The 15439-nt window shown below is 47.7% G+C and overlaps 1 protein-coding gene across 1 annotated transcript in view; it reads left to right on the top strand.

Annotated features, from left to right (window-relative positions):
* The window catches only part of adamtsl3 (ADAMTS-like 3), a gene marked incomplete at its 5' end in the record, with an annotated part of 671346 nt that overhangs the window by 291381 nt on the left and 364526 nt on the right, over positions 1–15439 (top strand). The window contains one exon of the mRNA XM_084308274.1: positions 10157–10284. Within this exon, the coding sequence (XP_084164400.1) occupies positions 10157–10284 (128 nt within the window). The remainder of the gene's footprint in view (positions 1–10156; positions 10285–15439) is intronic.

Here is a 15439-nt window from a genome sequence, read left to right as displayed (position 1 = left end):
CTGGATGCACGTCTGGGCGTCTGCTGCGCGGAGGTCTGGATGCGCGTCTGGACGTCTGCTGCGCGGAGGTCTGAAGTGGAACACTGGAATACCTCCTGTGGAAGTTTAGAGAGCGCAGTCCAGTGTCTCCTTCCAGGCAAACGGCGACAGGAGGCGAAGGCTTGAGCGCATCTCACGCAGGAGATGAAAACAGCATAACAGACAGAAACCGAAACTCCTGTAGGAGCCCTTAGACAGAGAACCTCCCGAAGGAGTCTTGGTGATAGAGATATGATACGGAACGACCCGACAAGGCCAGAGGGGAAGAGCGAGGTACTTAAAGCCCAAAGGGGAACTAATTAGAATACACGTCAGGTGCGTGAAGGTAATTGATACTTGAAACTAGAAGTGTGTGTTCGGCACCAGACCAATCAAACACATAATGACAGGTAGTCTAAGGGTGTGGCTGCTGAAGAGCAAACGAACGCGAGGGTGGGGGCTAGTGAAGTGAGGAGACAGGGAATTAAAGTACAGGGAACAGGAATTAAAGGTCCAGGGAGAGGAGAACCTCACAGTACTCCCCCCTCCACGGGAGCCACCGGGCGACCCAAAAACACAGACAGAGGGGCAGGGGAAAAAACAAGGCAACAAAACAAAAAGTACTGGGCCATGCTAGCAGGGGAAGCTACAACAAAAGTGGGGCTAGCAAAGGAACAGGGCAGCTGAGGGGTAACTAGGGAAGCCGAGGGGCAACTAGAGGAGCTGAGGGGTAACCAGAGGAGCAGAGGGGTCACCATGGTAGCTGAGGGGTAACTAGAGGAACTGAGGGGTAACTAGAGGAGCAGAGGGGTAACCATGGTAGCTGAGGGGTAACTAGAGGAGCTGAGGGGTAACTAGAGGAGCCGAGGGGTAACTAGAGGAGCTGAGGGGTAACAGCCAGGGCACTGATAGCCACAGGGCCTATGCTAGCTGTACCGCTACATTAACATAGAGGCTGCGCTAGCTGCCGGAGCTAGGCTAGCAGACAGGGCTGGAACAGGGGCACTGGAGAGGGGAACAGGGAAGGGGCTAGCAGAGGGAAAGGGTAGCTGCCAGGGCACTGATAGCTACAGGGCCTATGCTAGCTGTACTGCTACATTAACAAAGAGGCTGCGCTAGCTGCCGGAGCTAGGCTAGCAGACAGGGCTGGAACAGGGGCACTGGAGAGGGGAACAGGGAAGGGGCTAGCAGAGGGAAAGGGTAGCTGCCAGGGCACTGATAGCTACAGGGCCTATGCTAGCTGTACTGCTACATTAACATAGAGGCTGCGCTAGCTGCCGGAGCTAGACTGGCAGACAGGGCTGGACCAGCATGAGAGAACAAGCTAGCTGGAAGGACAGTCCTAGCTGAGAGAGAAAACTGACCTTGCTAGCTGAAGGGGCAGTCCTAGCAGTGGGAGCAAACTGACCTTGCTAGCTGAAGGGGCAGTCCTAGCAGTGGGAGAAAACTGACCTTGCTAGCTGAAGGGGCAGTCCTAGCAGTGGGGCAAACTGACCTTGCTAGCTGAAGCGGCAGTCCTAGCAGTGGGAGAAAACTGACCTTGCTAGCTGAAAGGGCAGTCCTAGCAGTGGGAAAACTGACCTTGCTAGCTGAAAGGGCAGTCCTAGCAGTGGGAAAACTGACCTTGCTAGCTGAAAGGGCAGTCCTAGCAGTGGGAAAACTGACCTTGCTAGCTGAAAGGGCAGTCCTAGCAGTGGGAGAAAACTGACCTTGCTAGCTGAAAGGGCAGTCCTAGCAGTGGGAAAAACTGACCTTGCTAGCTGAAAGGACAGTCCTAGCAGTGGGAAAAAACTGACCTTGCTAGCTGAAAGGGCAGTCCTAGCAGTGGGAAAACTGACCTTGCTAGCTGAAAAGGCAGTCCTAGCAGTGGGAAAAAAACTGACCTTGCTAGCTGAAAGGGCAGTCCTAGCAGTGGGAAAAACTGACCTTGCTAGCTGAAAGGGCAGTCCTAGCAGTGGGAAAACTGACCTTGCTAGCTGAAAGGGCAGTCCTAGCAGTGGGAAAAAACTGACCTTGCTAGCTGAAAGGGCAGTCCTAGCAGTGGGAGAAAACTGACCTTGCTAGCTGAAAGGGCAGTCCTAGCAGTGGGAAAACTGACCTTGCTAGCTGAAGGAGCAGTCCTAGCAGTGGGAAGGCTACACAAAAGTGGAGGCCATGCAGAGGGACCGGGTTAGCTGCCTGGGCATGGCTAGCTACAGGGCCTATGCTAGCTGCAAGGGCTGCATTAACATAGAGGCTGTGCTAACAGCCGGGGCTAAGCTAGCAGACTGGGGCCATGCAGAGGGACTGGGTTAGCTGCCTGGGCATGGCTAGCTACAGGGCCTATGCCAGCAGCAAGGGCTGCATTAACATAGAGGCTGTGCTAGCAGCCGGGGCAAAGCTAGCAGACTGGGGCCATGCTGGTAGTAGAGGCCTAACAAGCTGCAGGGGAGCTAACGAGGCTAACAGGGAAGCAAACAGGGGAGTCAACAGGCTAACAGGGGAGCTAACAGGGGAGACTAACAAGCTAACAGGGGAGCTAACAGGGCTAACAGGGAAGCTAACAGGGCTAACAGGAAAGACTAACAGGCTAAACAGGGGAGCTAACAGGGGAACTAACAGGGGAACTAGAGGGAACAAAAAAAAAAGACAAACTCAACATACACCGTCTGTGCTGGCTGGGGTCGTCGATTGGTCGGGTCGTACTGTTATGGTTTGTAACCGACCCCAATCGCACAAGACAGGTATGAGACTAAGCCAAGAACTGGGCATTTATTGAAACACACAGAAAACGGCACTGTCCCTTTAAGGGAGAACACAAATTACTGGAAAACAAGAAATGGGAAAAAGGCACAGTGCCTTTAAGAGGCGAGCTGGCTAAGGGGAAGGCTAAGGGAACAGGACAGGGCAAGGGACAAGGGCAGGAACTGGGAGGACTAGGAGGACTGGACAGGGATGACTAGGAGGACTAGGAGGACTGGACAGGGAGGACTAGGATTACTAGGAGGACTGGACAGGGAGGACTAGGAGGACTAGAGAGGGGAAACAGGGACAGAGGCCCGCGGAGGCGGGCTGGGGACAGGGAGGACTAGGAGGACTAGAGTGGGGAAACAGGGACCGAGGCCCGCGGAGGCGGGCTGGGGACAGGGAGGACTAGGAGGACTAGAGTGGGGAAACAGGGACAGAGGCCCGCGGAGGCGGGCTGGGGACAGGGAGGACTAGGAGGACTAGACAGGGAGGACTAGGATGACTAGGAGGACTGGAAGACTGGGATACAAGCATTAGGAGAATGTTGCTGCTCTGCAGCTTCTCCCGGGAAGGTTCGTCTGAGGAATCTGACAGTGACGTCAGAGCCGCTCTGCAGAATCCTCTCGGCAGCTCTCCGAGGTGGAAACGGGACAGAGATGGAGAGAGAGAGCGGGTTAGCTCAGAGTACAGTTGGGAACAGAGCAGGTGACAGGAGAAGTGACTTGTCCCAAAAACAGAGTAATCCAAGTGACTGAATCTTCGGTGTAAATACACACTGCGAGTAATGTCCCAACAACAATCCACGTGATAGAATCTTCGGTGCAAATACACACAGTGAGCGAAGTCCCAATTATAATCCAAGTGATAATATCTTCGGTGTGAATACACACAGTAAGCGATGTCCCAATAATAATCCAGGTGAAAATATCTTCGGTGTGAAATCACAGTGAGCAAAGTTCAAGCAAATATTATCCCAAATGAACAATCCAAAAAGCAGGCACAGGGTGAGTGACAGTCTGAACAAAGCAGGATCTCTTCAGTGTTTAACACACACGAAAAATGATAGGGTCAAAAGACAGTCTTGCAAAACTCACCCAGGCGCTGTGCGTAAAGAGAGCAGGATCAAACAGGGCGAGCGCGTCGCTACGGGGAACGGGTTGTCCAAGCGGAATACTGAGTGGTGCGCGGCTGTTTGGAGTACGCGCCGGTACGGAGAGCGCGTCTGGCTCGGAGGTCTGGATGCGCGTCAGGATGCGCGTCTGGAGTGAAGAGCGCGTCTGCTGCGCGGAGGTCTGGATGCGCGTCTGGATGCGCGTCTGGAGTGAAGAGCGCGTCTGCTGCGCGGAGGTCTGGATGCGCGTCTGGATGCGCGTCTGGAGTGAAGAGCGCGTCTGCTGCGCGGAGGTCTGGATGCGCGTCTGGAGTGAAGAGCGCGTCTGCTGCGCGGAGGTCTGGATGCGTGTCTGGATGCGCGTCTGGAGTGAAGAGCGCGTCTGCTGCGCGGAGGTCTGGATGCGCGTCTGGGCGTCTGCTGCGCGGAGGTCTGGATGCGCGTCTGGACGTCTGCTGCGCGGAGGTCTGAAGTGGAACACTGGAATACCTCCCGTGGAAGTTTAGAGAGCGCAGTCCAGTGTCTCCTTCCAGGCAAACGGCGACAGGAGGCGAAGGCTTGAGCGCATCTCACGCAGGAGATGAAAACAGTATAACAGACAGAAACCGAAACTCCCGTAGGAGCCCTTAGACAGAGAACCTCCCGAAGGAGTCTTGGTGATAGAGATATGATACGGAACGACCCGACAAGGCCAGAGGGGAAGAGCGAGGTACTTAAAGCCCAAAGGGGAACTAATTAGAATACACGTCAGGTGCGTGAAGGTAATTGATACTTGAAACTAGAAGTGTGTGTTCGGCACCAGACCAATCAAACACATAATGACAGGTAGTCCAAGGGCGTGGCTGCTGAAGAGCAAACAAACGCGAGGGTGGGGGCTAGTGAAGTGAGGAGACAGGGAATTAAAGTACAGGGAACAGGAATTAAAGGTCCAGGGAGAGGAGAACCTCACATATTTATTCTTTAAGTATAGTCTAGCCAGGGCGGCTGGGTGGCGCAGCGGAGATTGCGCTCGTCACCAATGCGAGAGACTCCGGTCTCGAATCCGGGTGTCAGCCTCCGGCTTGGGCCAGCCGTCATACTAACTCATTTGGCTGAGTTAGCGGGAGGGAAGTCGATTGGGTGGTAATCTGGCGTTGTGGACAGTGACTCCTACAGGTCAGGTCAGGGCGCCTGCACAGCAAAAGACAGGAAGTGGTGAAGGCAGTGTGACCTCCCACGCGTTACACTTCACCAATGAGAGTCCGCGCTGTCAGGTGAAAAGAGAGCCGCTGGCTGTCTCCTCATGTGTTGGAGGAAGCATGTGGTAGACCTCAGGGCTCCCTTGACCGACCAGTAGGGGGCACATGCACACAACAACCAGGTAGGGGAGGGGGGAATTGGTATAACGACTAAATTGGGATGGGAGGAAAAGCACAGAAAAATCAGGCGGAGAAAAAGAGGATTAAAACATTTTAAGTATAGTCTAGCCAAAACATCAGCTGATTCACAATAAGTTCAGTAGAAGGCTAGAAGCCCAATAGTAACCAAACATTCCTTGAAATGGTCAATAGATTCAGAAATAGTCAGACATGGAATGGAACATATTCTGATTTAAATTGCTTATTTTTTTTAACCAACAAAGCAATAATAGGATAGTGTAAATAAATACACAGTACACACTGATTGCAATTCTCACTGGGACCTACTGTACAAATTTCACACGTGTCACACACACATTCCCTTTTGTCCGTCGAGTACAACCATAGATTGCTGACATCACTTTAAACTTAAAACTTAAAATGGCGGCCTCCATCAGAGCATTCGGCTAACAACATTAGCTTAGCGAACCTGCCACAGCACTTCTATGTCCATAAAGTGTGCTAACAAAACATCACAGCCCCTAAGACTGGGAGTGTTCTAACTCTACTGAGCATGTACCCAACATTATATGAAAAATAAAAAGTCATTTTAGTGCGCTTCAAGCGCTAAAGGGATTCATAACAACTTATAGCAGGGTCAATCTCAGTGTTAGTACTCGTCTGTTTCTTTTCTTTTCATACCAACATTAACTTTTTAAGTGAACGTGGTATTGTCCTTGTTGTATCCATGTGTAATGTTGATAGTAGTGGGTGTACACAGATGAAAGAGAGCAAGTCTGTGTCTGGGATATAGGTTCCAGGCTATTAGCTCTTGTCGCAGCCTAGCCATCGTCTTTAGCCTCCGTCGTCTTAAATGCTATGTTCTTTTGGTAGAACTCTTCGGCTGCCGCAGGAGTGTTGAGAGAGTAGCAGATTCCGTTCATGGTTATTGGTATAAGCTGTAGTCAAGAGAGACCTGGGATGCGTTTTTTAGCCTCGCATAGCTTGGCTTTGCTTTTAGTGGGCCGTATCGATTAGCCGGAAATGGAAATGGATAATGCTGAAATAATAACGTGAATTATTCTAAAAGTTATAATTATATGGCGCCCCAGTGGCGAACCACATAACGCGCTGAGTCGCGGCACGGCCGACCCGCGTTCGATTCCCGGACCCGTCGTTATTTGCCGAATGTCTTCCCCCCACTCTGTCTCCCGTTCCTCCTCTCTCTCTCTCTACTGGACTGCCCAGTAGTAAAAAGCGATAAACGCTAAAAAATAAATCTTTAAAAAAGTTATAATTATTTTGTCTCATCTTGTTTTAGTCAACATAAATTAAGAGAGAATTCGTCATGGTTTTTGTAAAGTACATTTTTGTGTCCTCAGATGTAGTCAACGATTATGCATAAATAATTTAGTCACGTTAGTGTCACATGATCTACATTAACGTGACGTCATGTCTCGTTGTCATCGGGGGAAAAAGCTTCGTTGACGACCATAATTAGTCATTATTTTCATTGACAAAATTAACACTGCTGCTCACCCTGTGCATTTGTTGGGTGCTGTCGCCTCTTTCGCACAGTTGGTGTCCTGCCCCCCGCCCCTCACTAGGGGGGGTGGGGGGGCCCGGACCCTCCCCGGTATTCTGATGGTTGTAGGGGACCTCAGCGGGTAAATTATTCGGGCTCTCCGCTCTGCTCCACTCTTGTGTTCCAATATAGAGCAGAGCGTAAGCTATACGAAATATAACGATATATATAATATATATATAGTTATATGAGTATAGCTCATTATCACTGAGGACCCCCTTTTGTCTTCAGTTTTAACAGTGAAAGACTAGGGAAGAGCAGGAGTACGGTCACACTCCTCGCTTATATCCATGGGCGGATGTGGGCGTGGCCGGACAGGTGTAGGTGCATTGTTGCTGAAAGTTTTCAAATTCACAGTATGTGATGGGGAATATTCCAATATAGAGCAGAGCGCTCGCTATACTCATATAACTAGGGTTATAGGATAACCTTCGTTTTGGGCAAATGCTGTATGTAAACAAGTCAAATAATCTGCCAGTGCAGTTAGCAAATTTGGCTTGGCAGGATTTCTTGAAATAAGTAAAAAATTAAAAAATAAATATCTATCCTGATTGGATGAATCCTATATATATTGTGCTCAGTTCTGAAATATCTTGCTCCATCTCTATATCTCTCTATCTCTATCTCTCTATATCTCTCTTTCTCTATATCTCTCTCTTTCTCTCTCTCATGTTATCTCTATCCCTCTCTTTCTCTCTTTCATGCTCTCTCTATCCCTCTCTCTCTATCCTACTCTCTCTCTCTCTCTCTCTCTCTCTCTCTCTATCTCTCTCTCTCTCTCTCTCTCTCTCTCTCTCTCTCTCTCTCTCGCTCTCTCTCTCTCTCTCCTTCATTCAGGAGCTATATGGTACTTTGTTTTGAATGTGTGGTGAATCAGATCTTCTTGTTTCCTACTTGGTCTCCTACACTTCCTCGCTGTGGCTGATGTAATAACATGGGGTAGAATCACGACTCAAACACCAATAAACCAAAGAGCTGATCCCATAAATCCCCTGAGTGGGATGGAGTTACACATGTCAGGCGCTGGTCCCAGACCAGTTTTATAGGTTTGTCTAAGGCGAGGTAGGCTCACAGCACTCACTGCTTTGGTAAAGTGGACCAGGATCTCATCTTGATTTCATAGATGGAGAGAACGATGTAGACCATGTGTAACTAGGATATTATTTGTCATTGTGAGAGCTGTGCCAAACTTGTCTTTTTTACACTAAAATGTATTGTTTTAAATGGTAAATGTCCTGCATTTATATAGCACTTTTATTAGATTAGATTCAAATGTATTGCTGTTATAAAGCCCAAGTACAGTACAACAAAAATAAGTTTGGAAAACAGTATTTGCATTGTGCCATTCAAATTATCTTAGACAGTTCAGTCACTGGCTCGGGAGGTAGAGCAGTCGTTTGGTAATCTGGAGGTTCCCGGTTTATTTCTATCTATAAACATCGTCAACTGTCTCCCTAAACTGGAAATCAGAGCACCAAGCCTTGAATTTGTGATTTTTGAGAATGTGTGACACGTGACATTGTATGCTCTGCACACTCTAGGGACAGACAGGGACATCTGATGCCTAATTTATACAAGCAGCTGGCCAAAAACCTTTACTGCGCGTCAAAAATCTATGCAAGCTGACATAAACAGTGCAGAGCTGTGATTGGCCGCTGCCCTGGGCTGGGCCAGACGTACTTCCATATTTAACCATTTGGCATCTCGGGAGCTTGGTCGGAGCATTCCAATAGCGATCATGATCAACTACAATACAAACATGGACCAAATAGAAGAAAGTCAAAATATAGCCATTTGTATATTATGGCAAACGGCAGAAACGAGAACCAAAAAGATGATCCAGCGCGTAGTAATACGCCAGCTTTTTTCAAGGAAAGAAATTGTGTCAAGTGATATCCGAATCCTGCTGGAATACGATGGTTTTGTGTTATTTTGTGTTTTACCTGCATGTTGTGGTGAGGATTAAAAAAAAATTGGTTTCAAGACATTTATTTCCCATTCACTCAGAACCTGGCCAGGACTCCGAAGCACGAAAATGTATTTGTATTTATTTGTATTTATATTTATTTTTATTTAACCTTTATTTAACCAGGCCGGTCAATTAAGAACAAATTCTTATTTACAATGATGGCCTGGCGAGAGGACAAAAGGGCCTCTTGAAGGGTAACAGGGAAAGGGGACAACAATTTTGTATTAAATAAAATAAAATATAAGAGAGAAAAAGAGAGACAGACGATACATCACAGAGGCAAGGTAAATAATTAAAACACAACAAACAACCAAATAAAATTACAAGGTATGTACCACATGAAGCAGAACAGAGAAATTACAGTTAAAAGGCTGGGTGACAGTTGCAGGTGTGTGTAAACAACTCTGCGATAGAGTCCTTAAAAGTAGTGAGGGGGATCAATTTGTCCATTTTCAAAGTCCTTTGCATCTCGTTCCAACTGTTGGGAGCAGCAAATTGGAAGGAGGTATGACTGAAGGAAGTGTTTACACAACGGACATCTAGCTAGATATGGTGAGCAGCTCTGGTGTTATAGGGAGTAGATGACAATTTGAACAGGTGTGTAACGAATGTAAAGTTCTTCGCTAGCAGGGAGAGGATTGTCCACACGGTATTCACAGGAAATGGACGCTTTATTACACAGGCTATTGTTTGGCCATAGCCCACGCCATACAGTTACTGTACAAGGAGAGTTAGCTACACTACGCTACCGGATATGAGGCTATGCTAACAGTTAGCTCTATGCTACGCTACCGGTTAGCTACACTTTGCTACACTAGGACCGCTATGCTAACCATTAGCTAGCTGAGTTACTCGTGCTCCGTTGGTTACCGGCTGCTCCGCTCTCGGTCAGGCACCAAGAGACGACAACCACCAATACTCTGTTGGTTACAGGTCGCTCCGCTCTCTTGTTCACAGTCTGACACTGATTGACGCCATTCCCATACAGAGACGTCTTGCTTCCCATACACCAAGAGAGCGCACCCTCAGGTGTACCACCCCCTTATAGCTTCCCACTGGTCAGCCATCACCCCCTCCCCTCTACCAACCCTGGGCTCGCGCGACCAATTGTGTCGTGCAGAGTGACAGCTCGGCTGACCAATCACCCCAATCCCAGGGTCACTACAGGTGTATCAAATAAGGAGGGATCAGACCAAGGAGGGTTTTGTACATGAGTGTAAGCCAATAGTACATTAATAACTTTGCATCCACTACATTAATGGCAAGTATTTCATAGAACTTAATGTCCAAACATCCTAACTATCCTTTTAAGGTGAGGATTTTATTGCATCGTGATGTGGGTCTGTGAAGCCCATTCATACATCATGGGCTGCATAAGTAAACCTACTGTATGTGTGTTTATCCTGCAGGCCTCCAGGACCACCCGTTCTGACGAGGACAGGGAGCTGGGCTGGGACGCCTGGGGGGGCTGGAGTGACTGCTCCCGCACCTGTGGAGGAGGGGCCTCATACTCACTACGACGCTGCCTCAATGGAGGGTCAGTACACACACACACACACACACACACACACACACACACACACACACACACACACACACACACACACACACACACACACACACACACACACACATGCACACTTGCACACATGCACACACATGCATAGTGTTTTAAAAATGGTTGGACACATCATTTAAAGATACCTCAGAGGGCAATATTTCTAAATTGTCCCCACATAGAGAGAGAGAGAGAGAGAGAGAGAGAGAGAGAGAGAGAGAGAGAGAGAGAGAGAGAGAGAGAGAGAGAGAGAGAGAGAGAGAGAGGAGAGAGAGAGAGAGAGAGAGAGAGAGAGAGAGAGAGAGAGAGAGAGAGAGAGAGAGAGAGAGAAGGGGGGACCTTGACAGGGGGCGTGAATACTTTACCCAAGGCAGTTGTCCTTTCGCGTTCGGTTTGCGCGCCCTGATTGGCCTCTCAGCGCCCAATCGCGTTAGCCCTAGCATCGCCGCACTACTCGCTCGCTATACTACTAAGTTCCACAGCCCATTTCTAAGTGATAGTTCGTTTTAGTATATGATGCACGGCGGAGATGAAAACAATACAATACGAGGAAATGGGCTGTGGAACTTAGTAGTATAGCGAGCGAGTAGTGCGGCGATGCTAGGGCTAAAACGATTGGGCGCTGAGAGGCCAATCAGGGCGCGCAAACCGAACGTGGAAGGACAACTGCCTTGGGTAAAGTATTCACGCTGACAGGGGCCAGATTTTCCCTGTGGAGGAGAGAGAAGATAAAAGAAGGGGAGGAGAGAGGAGAGGAGAGGTGATGAGAGGAAAGGAAAGTAGAGGAGAGAAGAGAAGATAAAATGAGAGGAAAGGAGAGGAGAGACAGGATGGAGGATAAAAGGCAGGGGATACAGGGGATCTGGGGAGAGTCTGGTCTGGGTGGGTTCATGGAGAGGACATGACATCCTCTACCTGCTGCATGCTGATTAATGCAGTAAATTAGTGTGATTCATGTATCCATGTATATAGCCTGAACCCACGGCACATATCAGCAGAGAGCAGGGCTACATGTCAACCATCATCAACTTCCCAGTTTTTTTATGGCCTTTTAAGTGGTATTTCACGCCACGAGAGAACCCAATAAGGTGCAGGTTATCTTTCATGACAATAAATGTCTCCTGGATATCTATTGTGAGGTCATCTTAAGTTAACTTTTGGTTTAACAGCATCCAATTGTACACAGTTGATAGAACGTGGGTGTAATGGTTATTACAACATTTGTACTGGCGACATTTCAGCCACACTTTTAGACAGAGGAGTCCACTGTGTCTAGATTAGCTGTTTTATTAGGGCGAGAGGTCAGAGCAGAGAGAACTTAAAATATCCTCTCTTTTTTCTTTTTGCTGGTGCGTCATCTTTACACAGACTGCCAGCTAATACTGCATTAAGCTGTGTCACTGCCAGAAATGTCCAGGTATGAGTGTTCTCTCTGAGGACTAAGGACTCCTATACCACGTTTAAATTAACTGTCTGCCAGTGATTGTGTTGCTTGTTCAGGAAGTGCCTCACATCACAGCCAATCTATTTCAGCCTCAAATATCCCTTCCTGGCTCTTCTCTCAGGGCTCCTGGCAACAGCATTACGGCATTAGAGTACAGTACGTTCTATCATTTCTGAAGGCATCTCAGATCTGAGTATCAGCCCCTTCTTTTCAGAGATTATTCCGCTTTGGCTCCTAAGACATAACATCACAGCTGAGGCTTGGAAAACTCTAAACTCAAATTTGGGTGGTTGGCTTTTATTTTTTAACTGAACTGAACTTATTATATCATATCCTGGGTCTAAATTCCCATTTTGTACGTACATAAATGCATCTCTGTCAAATAGAAAACTGCCACCATTGGGGTCAATAATACATGGATGTTTGGTTAGGGATGTTTGGTTAGGGACGTTTTGTGAGGGACGTTTTGTTGGACAAAAGACAAGTGCAGGTCTTGTAAGGTGCTTCTACAGTAACAACGCCTTTCTCTGCATCTCAGTCTGTTTCATAATGTAGGCTATGGCTGCTATTATATGTAATTCATATAGGCTACCTAATACCGACAACAAAATAGATTGTATGCCTCTACAAATCATATTATAACCGGTAGCCAATCGAACAAAACAAATAAAGGCATTCATATTCCAGCATGGTTAGAATGACACACCAACGCCAAACAGTGGTTAACGAACGGTCTTTATTAGTATTTTGAGCTGTCCAGGCAGAATTGCAGCAATGGTCTTAGGGAGTCGTTGATATCTGACATCACAGTGTACAAGTCCGCCAGCCTTTTATTTATCCCATAACACGGGTTGTGTTTTCTTGGTTCGACAGCACCTCCGTAAACAATCTCGCTCGGGTCAGTCCATTATTTCACATTCCATGGGGGGTGTTTCATGACCATATATGGATAATCATGCACGAGCATTGACGGTAAGAACAAATGGTATTTATCAACACGGAGGAGCGTAGGACCCGTGTACGCACGGTTGATAAATCCCAATATTTCTGTGCGTACACACATTCTAAATTCTGTGCTTAAGTACGAAAATAGAACACTTTCTAAGAATTGTTGATAAATGAGGGCCCTGGTCTTTTTGTGAGATACAAGGTTTCCATGCTACTGCGGCGATAAGAACTGTTTTACTGCACAAACATGAAACCACACATACATGTAAAAAATGCATGGAGCTACTAAAGCTGACAAAGTGGCAGCCTGGTATTATGGGATGGATTAAGCAAACAGCAGGGAAGTAAAACAAAAGCCATGCAGACGGTCGTCAGGTCGGTCGCCATGTTGTCAGGTTGGTCAGCATGTTGGTCGTCAGGTTGGTCATCATGTCATCAGGTTGGTCATCATGTCATCAGGTTGGTCATCATGTCATCAGGTTGGTCATCATGTCATCATGTTGGTCAGCATGTCGTCAGGTTGGTCATCATGTCGTCAGGTTGGTCATCATGTCATCAGGTTGGTCATCATGTCATCAGGTTGGTCATCATGTCATCAGGTTGGTCAGCATGTCATCAGGTTGGTCATCATGTCGTCAGGTTGGTCATCATGTCATCAGGTTGGTCATCATGTCATCAGGTTGGTCATCATGTCATCAGGTTGGTCATCATGTCATCAGGTTGGTCATCATGTCATCATGTTGGTCAGCATGTCGTCAGGTTGGTCATCATGTCGTCAGGTTGGTCATCATGTCATCAGGTTGGTCATCAGGTTGGTCATCATGTCATCAGGTTGGTCATCATGTCATCAGGTTGGTCATCATGTCGTCAGGTTGGTCATCATGTCATCAGGTTGGTCATCATGTCATCAGGTTGGTCATCATGTCATCAGGTTGGTCATCAGGTTGGTCATCATGTCGTCAGGTTTGTCATCATGTCATCAGGTTGGTCATCAGGTTGGTCATCATGTCATCAGGTTGGTCATCATGTCGTCAGGTTGGTCATCATGTTGGTCATCATGTCATCAGGTTGGTCATCATGTCATCAGGTTGGTCATCATGTCATCAGGTTGGTCATCAGGTTGGTCATCATGTCATCAGGTTGGTCATCATGTCGTCAGGTTGGTCATCATGTCATCAGGTTGGTCATCATGTCATCAGGTTGGTCATCAGGTTGGTCATCATGTCATCAGGTTGGTCATCATGTCGTCAGGTTGGTCATCATGTTGGTCATCATGTCATCAGGTTGGTCATCATGTCATCAGGTTGGTCATCAGGTTGGTCATCATGTCATCAGGTTGGTCATCATGTCATCAGGTTGGTCATCATGTTGGTCATCATGTTGCCAGGTTGGTCATCAGGTTGGTCATCATGTCATCAGGTTGGTCATCAGGTTGGTCATCATGTCATCAGGTTGGTCATCAGGTTGGTCATCAGGTTGGTCATCATGTCATCAGGTTGGTCATCAGGTTGGTCATCATGTCATCAGGTTGGTCATCAGGTTGGTCATCATGTCATCAGGTTGGTCATCAGGTTGGTCATCAGGTTGGTCATCATGTCATCAGGTTGGTCATCAGGTTGGTCATCAGGTTGGTCATCATGTCATCAGGTTGGTCATCAGGTTGGTCATCATGTCATCAGGTTGGTCATCATGGCATCAGGTTGGTCATCATGTCATCATGTTGGTCATCATGCCATCAGGTTGGTCACCATGTTGGTCATCAGGTTGGTCATCATGTTGCCAGGTTGGTCATCAGGTTGGTCATCATGTCATCAGGTTGGTCATCATGGCATCAGGTTGGTCATCATGTTGGTCGTCAGGTTGGTCATCAAGTCATCAGGTTGGTCATCATGTCATCAGGTTGGTCATCATGGCATCAGGTTGGTCATCATGTTGGTCATCATGTCATCAGGTTGGTCATCAGGTTGGTCATCATGTCATCAGGTTGGTCATCAGGTTGGTCATCAGGTTGGTCATCATGTCATCAGGTTGGTCATCAGGTTGGTCATCATGTCATCAGGTTGGTCATCATGGCATCAGGTTGGTCATCATGTCATCATGTTGGTCATCATGCCATCAGGTTGGTCATCGTGTTGGTCATCAGGTTGGTCATCATGTTGCCAGGTTGGTCATCAGGTTGGTCATCATGTCATCAGGTTGGTCATCATGGCATCAGGTTGGTCATCATGTTGGTCGTCAGGTTGGTCATCAAGTCATCAGGTTGGTCATCAGGTTGGTCATCATGGCATCAGGTTGGTCATCATGTCATCAGGTTGGTCATCATGTCATCAGGTTGGTCATCATGTTGGTCATCATGCCATCAGGTTGGTCATCATGTTGGTCATCATGCCATCAGGTTGGTCATCAGGTTGGTCATCATGTTGCCAGGTTGGTCATCAGGTTGGTCATCAAGTCATCAGGTTGGTCATCAAGTCATCAGGTTGGTCATCATGTCATCAGGTTGGTCATCATGTCATCAGGTTGGTCATCTGGTCGTCAGGTTGGTCATCATGTCGTCAGGTTGGTCATCATGTCGTCAGGTTGGTCATCATGTCGTCAGGTTGGTCATCATGTCGTCAGGTTGGTCATCAAGTCATCAGGTTGGTCATCATGTCGTCAGGTTGGTCATCAAGTCATCAGGTTGGTCATCATGTCGTCAGGTTGGTCATCAAGTCATCAGGTTGGTCATCATGTCGTCAGGTT

The sequence above is a fragment of the Notolepis coatsorum genome (genome assembly GCF_963971535.1).
Source record: "Notolepis coatsorum genome assembly, chromosome: 2".
In the NCBI taxonomy this organism is placed as follows: Eukaryota; Metazoa; Chordata; class Actinopteri; order Aulopiformes; family Paralepididae; genus Notolepis; species Notolepis coatsorum.
This window is presented reverse-complemented; position numbering and strand designations above follow the sequence as displayed.